General features: G+C 39.8%; 3 protein-coding genes across 4 annotated transcripts; 2 read left to right on the top strand and 1 right to left on the bottom strand.

Annotated features, from left to right (window-relative positions):
* Positions 1-1380: 1380 nt before the first annotated feature.
* Positions 1381-7455, bottom strand: LOC311017581 (BTB/POZ domain-containing protein 1-like). 2 transcript variants are annotated; one of them, XM_084016021.1, is made up of 8 exons: positions 6866-7455; positions 5333-5489; positions 4212-4317; positions 3925-4122; positions 3566-3758; positions 3369-3456; positions 2277-2423; positions 1381-2163 (listed from the first exon to the last, which is right to left on the bottom strand). In XM_084016021.1, exons 1-8 carry the CDS (start codon positions 7291-7293, stop codon positions 2005-2007), a joined length of 1476 nt encoding a protein of 491 aa, XP_083872147.1. In that variant the 5' UTR covers positions 7294-7455; the 3' UTR covers positions 1381-2004. The 2 variants fall into 2 exon arrangements, with proteins under 2 accessions (XP_083872147.1, XP_083872148.1); XM_084016022.1 differs by having other exon boundaries at positions 3566-3695; positions 6866-7454.
* Positions 7456-7951: 496 nt separating this feature from the next.
* Positions 7952-12800, top strand: LOC311013891 (transmembrane 6 superfamily member 1-like). Its single transcript, XM_084010175.1, has 10 exons — positions 7952-8384; positions 8479-8582; positions 8968-9069; positions 9147-9246; positions 9340-9422; positions 9613-9731; positions 9850-9954; positions 10049-10141; positions 10225-10344; positions 11877-12800. The coding sequence occupies exons 1-10, from the start codon at positions 8293-8295 to the stop codon at positions 12066-12068; spliced, it is 1110 nt and encodes a 369-aa protein (XP_083866301.1). The 5' UTR covers positions 7952-8292; the 3' UTR covers positions 12069-12800.
* A 185-nt stretch (positions 12801-12985) lies between these two features.
* zrsr2 (zinc finger (CCCH type), RNA-binding motif and serine/arginine rich 2) lies at positions 12986-19244 on the top strand. The gene is made up of 11 exons (XM_084008552.1): positions 12986-13272; positions 13513-13592; positions 13685-13757; positions 13891-13999; positions 14407-14493; positions 14931-14969; positions 15324-15454; positions 15555-15768; positions 16445-16500; positions 16598-16707; positions 16819-19244. Exons 1-11 carry the CDS (start codon positions 13232-13234, stop codon positions 17760-17762), a joined length of 1884 nt encoding a protein of 627 aa, XP_083864678.1. The 5' UTR covers positions 12986-13231; the 3' UTR covers positions 17763-19244.
* Positions 19245-19356: the final 112 nt, after the last annotated feature.

Genomic DNA, 19356 nt, shown 5'->3' with positions numbered 1-19356 from the left:
TATTATTGATATCATATTTACAAATGTTTTTAGGGAAGATGGTTGAGCATCATGAAAACACGCAAGTAAAGTATAAGTACATCAGAAGTGTATTAAATGCAGTACATCATTAGTTTACTTCTGACTGCTGTGAATGCACAGAAACACACAGAAAACCTCCCCATCGTGGATTTGTCATCTAATGGCTGACGTAATATTCCCCATAAGCTTCATATTTGCCTCAGTATCAGTGGAAACAACACAGGTGTGAGCAGATGGAGTCTATTTGTCCTGTTTTTTGTCCAGCATTGTGTGTCTGGTGGGTGGTGACAACCCGTCTCAAACTGATTTTCTTGTTGTTTTTCTGTTACAAAGGCGGTAAAGTGGGCAGTCAGATGGGAAAAGCTCTCAGGTCCCGGTGACTCACCTGACAGCCTCCGTGGATCACGCTCCTCATCAAAGCCCACTCACAGCCGTCTAAAGTGTTTGCACCGCCTTTCTCATATGAATGTCCACATTATGCAATTCTAAAGCACTTCATATCTGGGCTTTAGATGCAGCTTTTAAGCCGACAGAACTGCCTTATTTCATTTTCACTGGCGGCCGCTCATCAGAAGTCGCATTTCCAGTGTTGGAAAGTGTCTAAGTAAGTAATGTCTTTAAGTACAATGTGGTACTTATACTTCCATGCTATTTAATGTTAAAAGGTGAAATATTTCTCTCTGAAATGTAGTGTATTTCAGTGAGAAATATTATATATTTTACTACATGCATTCTCCAGCTAGTTACCTTTCAGATTCACATTTTACATAATCATGTTCGATAAGCTTATAGTGTACAACACATAGGATTACATCAGTTTCCCAGAGGATTTTATTTCAATAATCAATAATCCTAAAATCATAGTTCTGTAGAGGAAGTTTTGTCCTCCTGCATACAAAGTATTTAAAACGAACCCCTCAGTCAGCTACGATACTTCATACATCCACAATCCATATTAACACTATTATGTATCACAACATGCCAGTTAACGTGCTTTTCTGTTGAGAAACCAGTGCATCTACTTTTGATATTAAAGTACATTTTGCTGATACTTCCATACTTTACTCAAGTACTGACTTAAATGAAGGACTTTTACTTGTTATTGTTTTTAAATTAAAGGCCTAAAGAGGCAAATTAAATGTTTGCGTGGCATTCATTTTTTCATTATTCATTTGAAAGCCCACATGATTTAACTGCCATCTAGGAAACCACTGATCTATCCTTCAATTAAGAGTTTAGTTTGACAGCTGCCTATATGGAGCGTTTGGCATCACCTAGTGACAGAAAGAGGAATGAAACATAAATGATTTAACCAAGACCACATTTATCAAGAGTTTATAAAAGGAAATAAAGACCAGGTGCGTCCTTTATTTGTTGTGTTTTTTTTACATTTAATGAAGTGCTAAGCAAACATGAAGTCATAAATTACAGCATGTACCACTGGCGAAGTTACATAACACACATGGATCCTTAATACAATGCAAAAAACAAAGTACTTGAAGACACCTGCTGAATAAATGATAACAGTGCACAATAAAAAATATGCAAATATTATACTTTCAGTAAATACATCAGCAAAAACTGAAGATAACAAAATGAAAGAGCGCTGACCAAAAAAGTGGTAGCTGTCTGTCTAGTTTCACTGGTGCAGGATTAATTCCTGCAACTGACAACTTACTGACAACAACACACAGACAGGACATCGGTATTCAGATCATTTACAGCTGATGATAGAGTTTATGCCCCAAAAAAACGTTCTTTTTTCTCCACAAAACTGTGCTTTTATCCACATTCTTCATCGTGTCTGTACACCACTATGGTATAGACAGACACGCACATTCAGCATACACACTCTCTCTCTCAAACACACACATTCTTTATTCCAAGGGCTCATGAGGCACTACATTTATCTCCAGCAGTCCAGTCTTCCCAGCAGTCTGAGGTCTCCCTGGTTCAGTGTACCTGCATGACACCATGGTAAGTCTAGGAGTAGTAGATGATCTCTGGTATCTGCCCGTCCTCCACTGATGTGCCGTTGTTATTTCCCGGTGAGCTAAAAAACAAAAATGTCGTCTTGGTCCCAGTTGCAGTTTCCTGGGTCACTTTCTTCAACCCTTTTGTGCCATAATGGGAGTCTGGGCCCTGGGAGGGTGAAATTAAAAATCAGGTAAAGTGTTAATCCTAATCTGAGTTACAACAGATCGTGTTGCCTTGTGCTATTATATATATATTAAAAACAGCAAGTTCAGACTGACCTTTAAGGTGGCACATGCAGTGTAACTGACATTGGGAAGGATTTCCACAGGCTCTTTGAACATCACTCTGAACGTGTTTGCCGTGCCGTCACAGTTGAAGCCTGTGTCGTTCTGTCCCAGTGTGATGCGTTTGTCGCTCTCTAAGATCTGCAGGACAGCGTGATGTATTCAGTGAAAGAACATCAACAAAAAAAAAACAACATCAACAACTTTAAACGGTTAAAACACAGCTCTGGCGGGGGCCCTTTTCAGTGTTGACTAATTTACCTGATTTAGTGGGCTTGAATTGTAGCAAACTGCAATGTAAAGATAAGATAAGATAATCCTTTATTAGTCCCACAGTGGGGGAGTTACAAATAACAAAAGCATCAAAAGGAGATGCAAAATACAATAATAGACTAGTAGAAGTTACAAATATCAGATGTGCTACGTCTGAAATGATTCCCTCGTTCACTCATTCAAGTATTTTCCTGGACATGTTTACCTAATCATAAAGCAGTAACAGGATACGAGGGGAGATATGAGTGGAGGACGGAATCAGTGTCTTAGAGCCCAGGATCACCAGGATGTCATTTTCGTATCCATCAAGTAACGTGACATCTGAGGCTTTTCGATTCAACGGTTATTTCTGGAAGTTTACAATGAGTTTCAACAATCACACGGGGAAAAAGGCAGAGAAAATGATATCTGTAGACGTCTCTGCAGATTATAATGCGATATACGGTGTCTTGTCTTGTCCCAACTCCACACACATCTCTGAGGTCGGACAAAATTAGTTGTGGGAATGCAGGAAAACTCTAACTGAAGAGGAATTACACACAAACCGGATGAGGGGAAGTGGGTTCACCACAAAGCAGGGCTGTCTATCAAGCCTTGAAGGGTTTCTGTCAAAACTGTACACTCAGTTTTACCTCTATGTTTTCATGAGTAATTTTGTTTGTTTTTAAAATATGATCTTGCTACTTTCAGACCTAAATAAATATATACTTTTTAAAGTTATTGCATTGCTGTTTGTGTGAAGACAACATTGTACTTTGGAGAAGATTGGCTTTTTGAGGGGGAAAAAAAGTTTGAAAAAGTGTTTAAATGTACCTGTATGTTGACCTGATAGTCAGTGGGTCCATGTATTGAACCATACAAGCCAAAACCCACTATGGATATTCTTTTGTTAACATTGAATCTGCAGAGAAAGAAAGACAGACAGACAGAAAATTAGACAAAGAAATGTAACTTTGTTCTGATTAACAACCGACTGCCACCACTTTGATTAAGGCTGCCAGTCATCTCACCTGATTCTGTCGCTGGTACCACTGTACCCCCATCGACTCTCAACCTGCTGGAATCTATTAATGCTGCACTCCTCCCCCCTGAGGCAGCAGCGGGGCCTGTCGATGTAGTCGACCCGTGGTTTGGGGTTTACTGTAAAGTGTAAAAACAGATTTACCACCTCCCGATCGAACAATATTCCAGACTGGGCAGGCCCTGTTGCACAAGAAAGAATATCAAGCTGGTTTCTGCGGTTTGAGTTGTATGGACACATCAGGAACAACGTTTATGTTTGGCTGAAAAAGTTAGTGTAGTGTTGGAAAAAAAAAAAGAAACACCATTACAGGAAGAGAAACAAGTTGTATGTTTGTGTTGCGCTTACCTGCAGCGAACTCCTCGACGGTCATGAGCGGGAAGCGGATGAGCGGGAGGGCTTTCCCCAGAACCTTCTGTTTGTTCTCCGAGGTCAGGGGAAGTTGTTGTCTGTAACACTCGGCCTCTGACCAGCGTACCACCGCCCCAAACAAGCGGTTCTCCCTGATGCTGAGTGTGTCTCTTTGTAGCACCGCACATAAGGTGTCTACACATACAAATACACAGAATTATTTACCATTTCACATGTAATCAAGCTGTAGAAAAGGAAATATCTGGTCAAGAAGACTCGCATACCGAGGTCAATATCTGTAAAGCCCTCTGCGTTTATTGCGTCTGCAGTGCTTTTGTCTATGGTGTCCAAGCAGAGGCTGGCGAGTTGAGGCTCATCAAATAACCTTGCCTGCAATGAAAGCAGAAAAAGAGCAATCTATTAATTTAAACTGATCATTTACATGTAGGAAAGGACGCTACGAAACAAGCAAATGTCTTCTTTATGTACTTAATATTGTGTAAGATTACCCAAAATATGTTGAGGGGGAAATAACATGTTAAAACATTGTATTCTACAATCACCTGATTTGGGAAATCTAATATTTAAGTCTAATAAATGCATCATCCATACTTCATATGAATGCATCTCTTTTGTTTTCTCTGGGTTGCTTTGGGTGGTTTATAGACGACTATTCTTCCTTTTGCCGTGTTGGATCTTTTTTTTTTATCAGACAGCAGTTGAGCATGCAGCCTGAAGGCGTAGCAGCCATCATCACAACAGAAGGCTGAACCCAGACAAACTGCCGCATAAACCAAATATAGGACAGCTAATGTCGTATAAACTCAGCCATCGATGGCTGGAAGATGGTCTGGTGCGGCGACACAATAAGAAAAAGGGCTTCATCCTCCCATGCAAGGGCTAAAGTCAGACATATACCAGTATAGATGACAAAGAGGGCAAAATTATTATTACATTATTTCAAATATTGCCCCAAGAAAAACACGTAAAAAGAAATATATATATATAAAAAAAAATCAGAACAAGCTGTTATTGAAAACTTCTGAAAAATTATTTTATTTTTGGTTTAACCTTGAGCATATTTTCATGCTAAAGGGACTATTTATTTTTGGTAGAAGCAGACCACCATTTCTGGAGAGACATATTGCTGCCAAATGTCACTTTTCAAAGCTTTGAGAACCACAAATTAAATTAAATTAAAAAGAATGTCACAGACATTTTGATTTTACTTTTTTCCCCAAAACCTCAGCACATGAACTGTATTGAAAAAAATTCAATAATGTGAATGTGTCTGTGTTTAATATCTGATATCTCTGGGGCTAACAAGATGAATATGAATATTATAATTTGGTGGATTGAAAGGTGTCAAACCAAAAGCATGTAGATTAGAGTAGATGTGAATCACCTGAGTGAGGAGCATGAATGCGTTGTCCGCTCTGAGGTGCTTCGTGAGGAACTCCACACAGTGACTCTCCAGAGCAGGAACCGCGTACTTCTTAGCCGTGTACAGAGTCGTCATCACAGTCTCTGGACCGATGTGGACCTCATCAGAATACAAGAACCTGCCCAGAGGAAGAAGGCAACAAAAAAACGTGTAGTTAGGTAATGGTTTGTTATCAACAGTGTAATTCAGAAAAGGTATCATCACATTTTAGCCCGACAAATCTTGAATAGAAATGAATTTGCAGTATGTAGATGGTGTCAAAAAATAGTTACTGTTCCTTAAAAACGTATCAAATCTCAGAATTTCTTTGTTTGAACAAAAAGTCATCCAGGAATCTAAAAGTGTCGAATGTCTGTCTTAATGTTTCCTTATCCTCTAATCAGACAGGGCTTGATTTACAACATCGTTTGCCAATTTTAGTTTGTATTTCTTTGGGAAATACTTTTGTAAAGCTGCTCGTCTTCAGAAATGTTTACATTTAAGATGTTTTACTTCTTTTATTGAATAAAAAAACAAACAGGCAACAAACATATAAAGCAAGAAAAAAGAGAGCAAAGTGTGAATACTATTCTGGAAAATACAGTGTACTCAGGCTGCAACAATGTACTAAAACAACTTGGTCATGCACCAACAAATACCCAGCCCACATGAAGTTATTTGGCAACAATAAAAAAAATAAAAAAATACAGCAGCGGTGATACATTTGTCAGACATGATCAACACTACATTGCAAACAAAGAGCTTCGTCTCCCGTCTCAAATCCAGTAATGAAAATGGTTCCCTTAGTTTACTATAATAATTCACACAGAAAAACTCATCACAAATTAAGCACATTCCGCAATAAAACATGAAATTGACCTTCGTCTTCAGTATCACCTTAAGCAAATACCAAACAAAGTATTTTCTCTTAAGGGAAGCCAGTAATCGAATGGCGGTGTACCTGAACCTAACCTAATATGTTGGAAATGTAACACCATCTTTCCTTGTACATGAGCATTAAACTGTATTCTGTGTTGAAATTATTATTATTATTATAATTATTAAATCGGTCCCAATTAAAGAGATTTCTAGTGAGACACTATTCACACATATTTAGACAAATCAAATACACCATATCACAGTTACAAGAAAAGTAGCAAATCCTCACAATTTAGAGGGCAGATCCAGCGAATATGATTCATTTTAGCTTGAAAAAACTACAATATCAATGTCTCAATTATCAGACTAGATAAGTAATCCATTAATCAACTAATTGATTCAGCTCTACAGTACACTTAGCAATGCTTTTGGATCTGGGTTAATGATCTGAGGCTTACGATCAAGTTGTCCCACCCTTACTGCCACTGTGTCCCCATTGAGCTCTTCCCAGTGTGCGATCCAATTTAACTAAATGAGGCCTTCGTCCTCCTTTAAATGGAGCAGAAGCTGAATGTTGCTGGACGACCAGGTAAACTACTTGGATTGGACCGGGTGAAAGATGACCACCTGTCCTACCTGAGCAGGGCGAGGAAGGCTGCTGGTTCCACATCAGGCAGCTCTATTTCAGCCGAGGTTGTGGCCATCCCGCCGTTGAACATAGCATCAAAAACCGCACTGCCAGCGGCCAGGACGAATTTATGGGCCGGTATCCTCTGGGCCTGTCTGCCCTTGCCCACTATGAATCTGACGTCGCTGAGCAGCTCGTTGTTGAAGAGGAAGGCGAAGCGCTCCTTCAGGGAGCTCTTCGTCGCCTGCCAGTTGTACATGGGCTCCCGGTGCAGGCCGAGGACAGGCGGGGAGGCGGACCGGACAGGACCGGAGGCTGGCACGTTGCAGACCACCGCTGCGGCACCGGACTGAAGCGACTGAACCGAGTTGGATACTGCCTCCTGACCGTCATGATTTGACGCTAAGCCGCCGCCGCCGCCGCTCCCGGTCGCCATAACGACGCTTGGCTTTTTTATTCCACTTTTACTAAGTACCGTTAAGGACACAGGGAAGTGCACCGACCGTACCGTATCTGTGGTTATTCATTTAAGTAGTATCCATCGCTGCGGACGCCATCATTCTTTGATGTTTAGCTAGCTAACGTTACCTGCTAGCCAGAAGTGACGTAGACGCCTACTTCCTTCAAAACACTTTTTTTCATTCAACTTTATTGCTGAGTTCAACAGAAACAAACATTAAATGACAAGAAAAATAACATATATTAATAACACAACTGAAAACAAAATTATAAATAAATTATGTTTACGCAAAAATAACTAAAAAAAATATATAAAATATATTTATATATTTATTTATATATAAAAGAATATATATATATATATATATAATATGTGTGTGTGTGTATTTATTTATAAAAAATAACGAAATTATATATATATAATTTCGTTATTTTTGCATAAACATAATTTATTTATATATTTTTAATGTCACATATTTTCAGTTGTGTTCTGTTTGTGTTCTTGTGTTCCCTCTATTATCGTATGTAATCCACATTGTTTGCTTGTTATTGAATTAAAAAAACTATCATGCTGCCTGCTTCCACTTCTATATCATTCGAGGTCTGCACCTTTACTCAAAGTACGTAAACACACCTTCATAGCCTATTTATAGATGATAATAACATTGTAATACGACAACAGTTCTGCGGTGTGCGTGTGCGTGTGCGTGCGTATGTGCGTGCGTGTGCGTGAGGCAGAGAGGGAGTTTGAGAGGTAACGAAAGCAAGAAAGACCAGAAGAACTAGACAGAACATGCCTGTTGGAGTTGGATTGGATTTCTGTGCATTTTTGTTGTTGTTGGACACGTCGAGACTTTTTTCTTTCTCCAATTCATTGAGAAATGACTCACTGACTTAACAGGAGAGTCTTTCCTGCTTGATTTTTTTTTTAATTCTTAATTCTCCCACAGGATAAATCGCTCAAACCTGGTCTGCAATGAGCGCCTCGGCAGGGACGGGAGTGTTTGTGCTCTCATTGATGTCCATACCCATCTGTTTTGTATTTAATTCTCTAATTTACAGCAACAGGTGAGTGCCAATAAGCCTTTTAATCTGTGTTCGTCTATTGTATGTGTTGTTGAGGAACTGGGACTGGGATATATTTTCTCTACATTGCATTTAGTGCTGGAGCTTTCTTCTTCGCTTGCTGCTCTACAATCCTCATCCTGTCTGCTTCAGCCCGGTTTATGCTCAAGGAGAAGGCTCCAGTGGATCCTCTGTTCTATGGTATGAATTTACAGATGCATGTTTCTTCTTGACTAGGTCTGGGCGATATGGAGAAGATCGAATGCAGCGATATTTTCGTCCAAATACCTCTTTATCGACATTGCAACAATATAGTAAAGTTGACCAACAGATATTTACACAATGAGATTTATCATAATGAATCATCAGTAATGTAATAATGACTAAGTGGTTAACTGCAAATAATAGAACAGCTGGATAAGTCTGGTAAATATGGAAAACTTTACTGCAGCAAAAGACACACGTGCCGTATTACGATGTATACAAAATCTAAGATGATTTCTAGTTTCCTATCATGATACTGGAATAACATTAGTTTTCGTCACTAAACTGAAATGAATGAAAAAGTATGCGTCTGTCTGTCCAGTGTATGCAGTGTATGCGTTCCTCAGTGTGGTGAATCTAATCATCGGGCTGGAGCAGGAGAACATCATTGATGGATTTGTGACGTTTTACCTAAGAGAGGCAAGTGTTGTGTTGTTGTGAGTCCTGTTTGTGAGTCGTCTGTATGTTCTTACTGATAAATCTCCCCTGTGTTTCAGGCAGACCCGCATATTAATACAGCGCACGGGCACATGATCTCCTATTGGGATGGCTGTGTGCATTATCTCATGTATCTGGTCATGATTGCTGCGATTACTTGGGGGTAAGAGCTGTCTGTCTGTCTGTCTGTCTGTCTGAGTCTTAAGAAGTATAAAGTAATGGCTTTGACAACAACAGTGTTTCATGGTTTGCACAGGGACAGTTACCGAGCCATTGGACTCTACTGGGTGGGATCTTTTCTCATGCGTGCCATAGTCTACATTCTTGGGAATGCTGTGGGTAAGTGCACTAAAAATAATGGCATGCCTTAAATGGCTTGTGTAGGGTACCCCCCCCCCCCCCTGCAGATTATCTCCCCTTAAATACTACAATATATTTGGAAAAAATGCACGTTTTACTGTAAATACTGCAACATCCAGTGTTTTGGTCCGTGTCTTGCCCACAGTGAGACAGTTCTGTCCTTCCTCAGGTAAATACGGGACCCAAGTTAGTCCTCTCTTCCTCCTCCACATGCTTTACATCACAGTGTCTACCTGGGCCTGCTTCCGCATCTGCAGCCAGCCCTCTACACGGGACGTTCAGTCGACAGTGAGTCAGGATATAATGAAGAATATTATTGATTCTTATACATATCTTGTATGTGTGACAGAGGGTATGGGATAGAGAGCACACTTTCAACATCACATTGATGCTCTCTCTCTCTTAGAGCATCCAGGAGGGTGAAAGAAAAAGTTTACTCCGCAGACCTCTGGACTTACTTTTCATCATATACCTCGTACCTGCTTTTGCTTTCTGTGTCTTCCGAGGCCTGGTAAGACACCTTAAGCTCACAAACATCAGTGCACACACACACACAGTAGTGGAATACTAATGTCTTCATGTATGTTCATTGCTGTGTCTGTTAGATTGTTCTGGATTGCTCCAGTAAATGGTGTCAAGGCTACACACAACAGTATGAGCCTTACCTCAAAGACCCTTCGGCCTATCCAAAAGTCCAGGTAGCTCAGTGAACGGCGCACATTCATGGTGACACAGTCACTGCATAAATATCTGAAGAAGTAAACAAATCCATATTTGCCAGATGCTGGTGAGTATGCTGTACTCTGGACCATACTACATCTTTGCTCTCTATGGGCTGACGGTCCCAGGATGTGAGTGGATGACGGATTTGACCCTTGTACACTCGGGAGCGCTGGCACAGGTATGTCCTGCTGGTTATTTCTCTCTCTTGGCTGGTGACCAAGGACGCCTTTGCAGATAGTACACACATGCTTTCACCTAATGCGGCTGTTTAGACTGCACCAAAAGCAACAATTATACAGGGGTCAAAGAAATGTTAAAAGGCCAATTTCACAGCAGCCATTTTGACATGTCATAGCAGGGTAAACACATGTGTATCAAATTCATTATGGTCCCATTCTGTTTGGTGTGTCACAGAGATTCTTGTGTGCAAGCATGCAAACCGATGCCAACCTAAATTAAGCAGGGCCATAGTGCATGTTATTAATTACACCTGTATTGACCCTGCAATGATGGGTCAAAATGGCTGAAAAGGGTCCATCAAATCCAGAGGTCTAATTTCCAACTCATAAATAGTGTTCACATCAACATCCAAGTCGTAGTTATGAATAGGAAAGTCTGACTTTTTTTGGAAAGCTCTGATATACAAAACAAAGAAATATGTGAAAATCAAGCAAACATGGACACCTCTTATTTATCGTAGTTACATTTAATGAGGATTGTTCAAATAATGTCAGTTACAATTAATAATTCTTGTTATCATTTCCAGGGCCATTTATCCAGAACTCGTAGTGTTTCTTTATCATTTACAGTCACACAAAGGTCATCCATATGAAAGCACAAAAACGTTCCCCACATGACATCAGCATTCCAGGTTGATTAGGTAATGCTAGATCGACAGTTGGCAACCAATCAAGCCAAGGTATGCCGTTCTTTAACTTACTTCTCCATCGTGGTTGCAGATTGGCTTCTGCTTAGGTTTTTGTTCGGTGCAGTAAAACACAAGTGCGTCTGCATGCAGATATGGTCTGAATCGGCAGCATATACACTCTCTGTTTCAATCTAAAAATGGAAACTGTCGGGTGGTGGGTGCAGCCTGTGTTCCAATCACATCTCAACAATACAAAGCAGCTATTATGTGTGAGCTGCAGGCTGGCGCGTCAATCATCGGAGGGATCAGGGTAGACGCTGACTTCAGACCAAAGTATTGGCGGTATTGGTGGCATTCACTTAAATGTCAGCTGTTTGACTTGGCTTTAAATAGGAAAGCTGATGCTCCGATAGCCGTGGTTGCTATGAGACGTGTGTCTTTCTGTGAAAAGATTACTGCGAGGATTGTAGTAGATTGAAAATGATTTGAGGATGAGTGTACCAGAATGTGTCCAGGTTGTATCATCATTTCATTAAATTAAGATCATGTACTTGTATTTTCTTTTCCTTATTCCTCTATATGAACTGTAAAATGTGGACAATGTGACGTCAAGGTATATCAAACATTGCTACAAATGGATTTGATAACATAATCTTCCCCCCAACATGCATCCAGGATAATATATTAGAGGTTTTTCTTTGTGTTTACCACAATAATCCAAGAACATGCAAGTGATATTAGTAAAGAATGTTCCTGATAGTGTGAATCTACTAACTGTGAAGCTTTTTTTTAAGTCAACACGGTCATTTGCCCATTTTCTCCCTCTCTGCTTCACCTCACAGGCCCAGTTCACTCACATTGGTGCGTCACTTCACACGCGGACGCCGTTCTCCTACAGAGTGCCTTCTGACGGCCAGTCTGTCTTCTTGCTGCTCAATATCCTGTACGCTCTGGTGCCTCAAGCTCTGTGCTACCGCTGCTGCACCAGGCCCGCCTTCTTCCTCAGGCCAACGCCAGATAAGAAGACTGAATGACAGTGTGTGTCACAGACAGAGAGAGAGAGTGCCAGGGATGTCGAGGATGCCTATATTAAAGGTTGAAAGTACCGCTCTGTGATTGCAGTTATTAGCCGTTGCTATTTTTAGAGATGGAGCTTCCACCTTTGACCTTAATGAGGGCTAGCTGGAGGTTTGGAAACATGACAAAATACTTCAGTGTCAAAAAGAGTTTGTGTCATCTAGCATTTATTATCTTTTATGTGTACAAAACCCAAAGTGTCACAGCAGAGATAATAGTGGTGTCAGACTACTTGACAATACTAATTGTTCTTACTTTTTTGGTAAAAAAAAAAAAAATGTTGCTTACAAAACTTGATTTCTTGTTGACGCTGTGGTTTCTGTGCAGTGCCTTTTTGCTTAAGTTTGGTAAATATATAAATAATTGATGTCTCTATGCTTTTTATAATATACTGAATTATTTACATGCATAATCAACCATTTAATGTGTCAGAATTGCTTGTGTAAAGGTACAAGTCAAACTGAGAAAATATGCAATATGTTTATCCTAAAAAACAAGGCTCGGAAAGATTTAGGAATTATATGGGATATTTGCTTGTATTTCTTTTTTAATACTGAAGAGGTAACACTTTTCATTTATTTTTTCACACTGCAGTTTCCCAGTAATCTAATCTCAGTTATTTAATCTAATTTAAGTGCAAATGTATGTTCTTTGTATGAATTTATTCATTAAAAAATGTAAAAATAGAATTTTTTTGAAATGTGGTTTATTTTGAACGACAAATCGTATAAGGGACTTTTATCCCCTCTTTATTGTTGTCTTCCTAAAGTAAAAGAAAAATATATTTCTTCTCTAAAATTCTCACGTAGAAAAACCTTTATTTTGAAAAAGATTTGTCCACCGGAAGTACTTTGTATCAGTTCATACCGCCTCTTCCTTTGCGACTCATTAGCAAAACAGCTCCGCATGTGGCTAACTAGCTAAAGTTTACCAAAAAAACAGAACATATCCAGTTATTTCTCTTATCTGACGAACCAAATCAACGTAGTAAATAACTCGTTCAACCAGAGACCATTTAGACTATTTGTTTTCCTACTAAACGCGGATGAGACGTAATAACTAAGGCTAACGTTAGCTGAACATGCTAACTAACTAGCTACTATAGCTATTGTTGGCTATAATGGCAACAACAACTCCGCCGAGTTCTGCTCCTGTGTTAAGGTCCGTGTCTCCCTTTAAATCATGTTATCATAACTTGATAATCTAATAATGTCTGTGTGGTGTACTGTACTATAACATAGTATAATCATCATTACAATGTAGTAAAACCAATAGGTTCTGTCGCAGGCTTTAGATTTCATTTCCACTAGTAACAACATGCACGTTTTGGAAAGGAACACATGGTTAAGATTTTCTAGCTCTCTGATCTGATCATGGTTTCAAATGTCATCTTGTCTAAAGTCAAAAGCAACGCAAAGCTGCTCTGAGGAAAGAGAGAAGAAAAAGGAAACGTCAAGCTCTCGCCCAAGCCAGAGAATGTGGTGAGAAAATAGCTGTCATGTTGGTGTTTTTTAGCATTTCTACCGTTGTAGCTGCACCATTTGCCAGATTAACCACATTAACTCTACTATAGGTTTGGAAAATGGAGCAAGCCGTACATCCGAAGAAGAAATAAATGATGAGGATGATGTTGCAGAGGAGGAAAGGTAGGTAAAATCTAATGTCACCATACTCTTCTGTGCTACACATTCACTGACAGGCAGCACGGAAGCCTTGATTTACAGTTGTTGTTGTTTTTTATCCTCCATTTAATTGGATTTGTGTCTGTTTTTTTCCTAGACTGCGGCTGCATGAAGAGTGGTTGGCAAGAGAGAAGCTTGCCCAGGAGGAGTTCAGTCTGAGGGCTGAGAGGGAGGAGGCTGCAAGGAGACGAAAAGAAGAGGAGGAGGTAATCTAGTATTTGTATGCATCAGTAGGGAGCATGTGCAATTTTATAATTTTTGAAAACGTCTTTAAACTTTGTGAATATAGCAGGCGTACTGATGTTTATGTGTTTCGGGCATTGGCTGATTCAGGTGTTTATTAACAATTTGGCATCTGGTCAGGACACAGACATGACTTGGTTTTTATAACGCTTTACTGAAGACTTCATCATGATGCATTTATTCTCTTGTATATTTTCCGATCAACAAACCCAACAGTTAAATTCCAAATTTTATGAATAATTGGAGCCTGACAAATAGATGACCGCCATGAGTTGGGCCTGGTTGTTGTGCAAATTAATGAGAACCCCCCGAGCCTGTTATTTTAAATAAAATGTTAATATTCATTGGCTTTGTCTTTTTCTGTTCCCAGCGTATGATAAAGGATGAATGGGAGGCCCAACAGAAGAAAGAACAAGAAGAAAAAGAGCAGAAGAAGCAGGACAAGCGAGACAGAGAGGTGAAACGGGCCCCAGCAGGATAGAAACTGAGTGAAATATATCCTCTTTTACTTAATCATGAGTGTTTATATTATCCACCCAAAAGGGAAGATTGAGATACTCATAGTTATCATGTTTCTTTTGTAAAATGTGTTTTTGCTCTGTACATGTTTTTTAAAACATTTCCTTGACCGAGTGGCACAAGCAACCGTCCTCCTCAAACTCCTCAACTAAGATACACACAAAGAGAAAAAACCCCTAGCAGCAACTTCAGCTCTCACAAGGATGTATCTTTTACATTGTCTGAAAAACATGTGTGAAATTGCTTTCCGAGAAGTCCAGAAATGAAATGAAATGCCAGTCCTCGTGAGTGTGGTCTTAACACTCAGTGACAGATCTGCTGCAGTATGTTGACCGCTACACATTTTCACCAGCCATGTCTTTACACCATTTGTAGGAGGCCGTTCAGAAAATGTTGGATGAAGCTGAAAATCAGGTATAAACACACATCAATGTCAAGGGTCAAAACACAGAAATATTATTTGTGTTACTTATTTTTAAAAAACAACAACAAAAAACAGTTCAAAATCTGTTATGAATGGAAATCGACAGGAAACCACTCTGAGTTTCCCAAGTGTCTGGGTATTTTAATGACATGAAACTTAGTTGAATGAATATATGATTTATTTTAAAGTTAAGTTAAACCAGACACACAGAGAACAGCAGTGTGGTTTTAGAAATAACCTTTTTAGGTCAGGACGATATTTCGGACAAGGTTGCAAAACACCTCATTGTAGTTTAACGTCAGATCATACAGGATATAGATTTTAGTTCATGTTCTTACTTCCAGCTTGAAAATGGAGATCCGTGGATGAATCCTGAGGCTCCTGTGACGAAGAGCTCAGAGAACTTTGGAACAGAACGTGACATCGCCAACTGTCCGTTCTTCCTGAAGACCGGAGCGTGTCGATTTGGCGACAGGTACTATTTGTTTCTCTTTTGATGTGACTCCATACGTTAAATTCATAAACTACTATTTTTGAGTGCTAACCAAATTTTGATTCTGTCTTTGTGAGTTCAGATGTTCTCGGAAACACGTTTATCCTACAGCCAGCCCGACTCTGATGATCCGTGGTATGTTCACAACGTTTGGCATGGAGCAGTCACGGCGCGATGATTACGACATTGATGCTTGTTTGGAACACAGCGAGGAGGAACTGCAGGACTCTTTCCTGGAGTTCTACCACGATGTCTTGCCAGAGTTAAAGAGTGTCGGCAAAGTGGTGCAGTTTAAGGTAAGATGAGATCAGGACAGTCAGTGTCCTTACACGTGTGGAAGTACTCAAATTACAGTCACCTTTCTGAAGTAATCAGTATACTTAAAATAATAAGAATTAGAGGTGTCATATGGTCAGGGAATGGGAGGAATCTGATTGCTGACCTGTTGCATTTGTTTGAGTGACAGTAATCTACAGTAACCACTTGATTACAGCTCATGTAAATGCTTTGTCTTAAGGAATCACATTTTGCCAAATAAACTAATGTGGGTACACTCAACGTCAAATGTGTCATAAAGTACCAAGTCAAAGGGAACTGGATTCACTGTATATGTCTCAATGCAATTTTGATTTTGTAGCACACCTTAATAATGGTGATCTTTTTCCTTCACTTCTATGTAAAAAGCAAAACAAATCTTACTTTATATTGACTTAATTGAACTGATAAAGAATCTTAAATGGGTGGTTAAGCATATTTAATTCTGAAAAATCTACATAATGTTTCCATATCTTATGGATGTCTGAAAGAATTAAAGATGTAATCTAAAAATGTGATCTGTAATCTCTAATCTAATTTTCAACACAATTGCCATTTAAAAACCAACCTGAAACTGTTCAGGAGAGTATGATTGTCAAATTGTTACCACTAAAAATACATATTTGGCTGCTGAACTGATACATTTCCTTTTTTTAGGTCAGCTGCAATTACGAACCACATCTCAGAGGAAATGTTTACATTCAGTTTGACACGTAAGTCATAACCTTTTTTCTAAATAAATAAACTGTAATTTTGGGGATTTTTTGGATAACATTTTTTTGTGCTCTTGTTTATTTGTTGCGTTTCCAGAGAGGAGCAATGTAAAGAGGCCATCATCAAGTTCAACGGGAGGTGGTACGCAGGCCGGCAGCTTCATTGTGAGATGTGTCCTGTTACACGGTGGAAGAATGCTATATGTGGTGAGTTATTCATATTGAGACTGGCATTTTGGCAGTTTCACCTAGAGACTTTACTGCAGATTCAATTTAATGTATTTATTATCTTGTTTACGCTTGTATTTCCTCTCTCAGGATTGTTTGACAGACAGAAGTGCCCAAAAGGGAAGCACTGTAACTTCCTGCATGTATTTCGAAACCCTGGCAACGAATTCTGGGAGGCCGACAGGGACCTGCACATGTCACCAGACCGCAGCGTCAGGGGAAGTCGCAGAGACGCGTGGCATTCAGAGCGATACGGAGAGCGTTCGTGGAGGCAGCGGCAGCACAGCCGAAGCCCGTTGAGATCTGAGAGATCCCACAGCAGACGAGAGGGCGACAGGCGGAGGAGCAGGAGCAGAGAGAGGAGTCGTGAGCGAAGGGCCTCCCACCAGCACAGGGAGGACAAACGGTCATCTAGACACAGTGACGGGAGGAGAGATTGGTCTCTGAGGAGGAGTGGAGACAGGTCCAGGAGTAAAAGCCGAGACAGAGAGCAAGACAGGTCGAGAAAAAGGAGTAGAGATAAAGACAGGGAGCACAAGCATAGGAATAGAAGTGAAGACGGTAGAGACAAAGATACAGACGCTCACGTAAAAGCAAGAGAACGGTCAAGAAGCATAAGTAGAGAAAGAAGGAAAAGAAGTAGAGAAAGTAGCCCTAAAAGACCAGATAAAAAGGAGAAACCCCTTAATGATCCCCTTAATGATGCCAGCACACGCCGCCGCCACAAACAATCTAAAAAGAGCAAGAAGAAGAGCAAGAAGAAGCATAAGAAGAAAAGTCATGTTCCTGAAGAACTGACCTCATCTGAAGAGTCAGTAAAGGAGAAAGAGTCAGAGGAAGATACGGTGGAGAATCTCACTGCAACGAGTCCCGGTCAGGAGATTAAGGAATCAGAGCTAACTCAGAAAAACAATGACTTGGGTGGGAGCCCTTGTGCTGACGATAAGAAGTTTAGTCCTGAGGCGAAGAGTGAACAATCTGAAATAGAAATCCCAAGTGAGCCTGCTGGGAAGTGTGACATGAGTACCTCCTAGTGGCTCCTACAAGATCTGCATTTCTTCTGCCGTGTCTCCTTCTGATTATGTGAATGTTTTGGGAGGAATAAATGACATGTTTTGAGTAGTGATGCAGCACCCATCAACAGTATGTACATATGTGAATATTTTGCTTTCAGAAAATGGATCATGTTGCTTCAATAATTCAACACTCTGATCACCGGAGCTGCAGCTCCTTCACAGTTATGGTTGCCGAGTAAAAACTATAACAAAGATCAACGAATGGGGTTTCTTTTTTTTTAATACATTTATTGTTAATAACTTTCGAATATAAAGAAAAAAAATGTTGGCAAATGTGTCGGCAGTGCTTAATACAAAAAGTGATTTCTTTTGCACACATGCAGAGATTTACTTGTTGAATAATTAATCATGAATGTTGAACAAAAACACTTTGTGGTGTAAAGAATGCGGATAAAAAAAATTTGGATGAGCATCTATTCATTACTCGTTAGCTTGTTTTCCTGCATCCTACTGACAAGTGAACAAGCTGACAATGATGAATATTAATGACGTACCCTGATATGTGCCGTCCATCTTCTTCCATTCTATTCAGACCCCCTAAAGAAACCCGAGACAGACCTGTCCCTATATCGATCGGAAAAATTGGATAATACTGGTACATTGTGGCCGAATAATCCTCATATACATGTTCCGTCACAACTAAATCCCTTTTATGTTGCGTTAGCTTTCCATAGACACCTTTGAGAAGGTAAAACACAGTGTTCATTGGTCATATGTTAATCTTTCAGCCAAAGTATGATAATACATAAAATATTGTTTCTTTGTTTGGGTCACTGCCTGACTTAAGACTAATGGAGAGACCGACCTAAAATTATTCTGCATTATGATCTTAAATGTTAATACACGTTTTTGTCAAGAAAATAAGTAAATTGTCAGAAAAAGAAAAAAAAAAAGACAAGAAGATGACAATTTCAACACGCATGACACTAATCACACAACCAGCTCATCCTTGAAAGCTCCATCGTAGGAAAGTGGACTTGCTTTGGTTTAAGAAGGCCTTTCGAACTGAGAAGCAAAACATCCTCAAAAACCAAAACAAGTCCAGTTGCCTACGATAAAACCTTCGAGGATTACCATGACCTGGGTGACTGAGACCTTCACAGACACCAAAAAGTTCACGGTAACCAAAAGGCAAACAATAAAGTCTTGAAAAGGAAATATGAAATGGTTCATTTCTGGAGGGGAATCACCAAACAGAAATTGTATAAAGCTACATAACATGTACACAGATACTGATCATGGGTAATTGTTTAATTTTAATGGTGGGTTGAATTGACCCGTGATTGTAAACGTGTCCGTGATTCCCACAACAGCACAAGCCCCCGTCGGTGCCTCCCATTACCGTAACACCCGAGTCACGGCTCAGCAGCAGTTCTTTTTCTGCTGTTCTAAAAGGTATTTCTAGAATCCTCAAAGACTACTTAATATCTGGATAAAAACTCAGTCCACTGCAACGTAACAATTATTTGAACTTGTATCCCAAGTTATGCCTCTTTCCGAATACAAAAATGATGAGTCCAAAAAGACTCCTTGCTCAGCTTGTACACAAACC

This window comes from Eutrigla gurnardus (assembly GCF_963514095.1).
Source record: "Eutrigla gurnardus genome assembly, chromosome: 1".
Lineage (NCBI taxonomy): Eukaryota > Metazoa > Chordata > Actinopteri > Perciformes > Triglidae > Eutrigla > Eutrigla gurnardus.
This window is presented reverse-complemented; position numbering and strand designations above follow the sequence as displayed.

Excerpts from the sequence above, each read along its gene's own strand:
- LOC311017581 (XM_084016021.1), bottom strand. The coding sequence starts at position 7,293 with ATGGCGACCGGGAGCGGCGGCGGCGGCGGCTTAGCGTCAAATCATGAC. Across the intron at positions 5,490-6,865 it reads GCCTTCCTCGCCCTGCTCAG|GTTCTTGTATTCTGATGAGG; the intron begins GTAGGACAGGTG and ends TCCTCTGGGCAG. Across the intron at positions 3,759-3,924 it reads CGTCGAGGAGTTCGCTGCAG|GGCCTGCCCAGTCTGGAATA; the intron begins GTAAGCGCAACA and ends CTTGTGCAACAG.
- LOC311013891 (XM_084010175.1), top strand. The coding sequence starts at position 8,293 with ATGAGCGCCTCGGCAGGGACGGGAGTGTTTGTGCTCTCATTGATGTCC. Across the intron at positions 8,583-8,967 it reads AGTGGATCCTCTGTTCTATG|TGTATGCAGTGTATGCGTTC; the intron begins GTATGAATTTAC and ends CTGTCTGTCCAG. Across the intron at positions 9,070-9,146 it reads GTTTTACCTAAGAGAGGCAA|ACCCGCATATTAATACAGCG; the intron begins GTGTTGTGTTGT and ends TGTTTCAGGCAG.
- zrsr2 (XM_084008552.1), top strand. The coding sequence starts at position 13,232 with ATGGCAACAACAACTCCGCCGAGTTCTGCTCCTGTGTTAAG. Across the intron at positions 14,000-14,406 it reads GACGAAAAGAAGAGGAGGAG|CGTATGATAAAGGATGAATG; the intron begins GTAATCTAGTAT and ends TTCTGTTCCCAG. Across the intron at positions 14,494-14,930 it reads AGGACAAGCGAGACAGAGAG|GAGGCCGTTCAGAAAATGTT; the intron begins GTGAAACGGGCC and ends CACCATTTGTAG.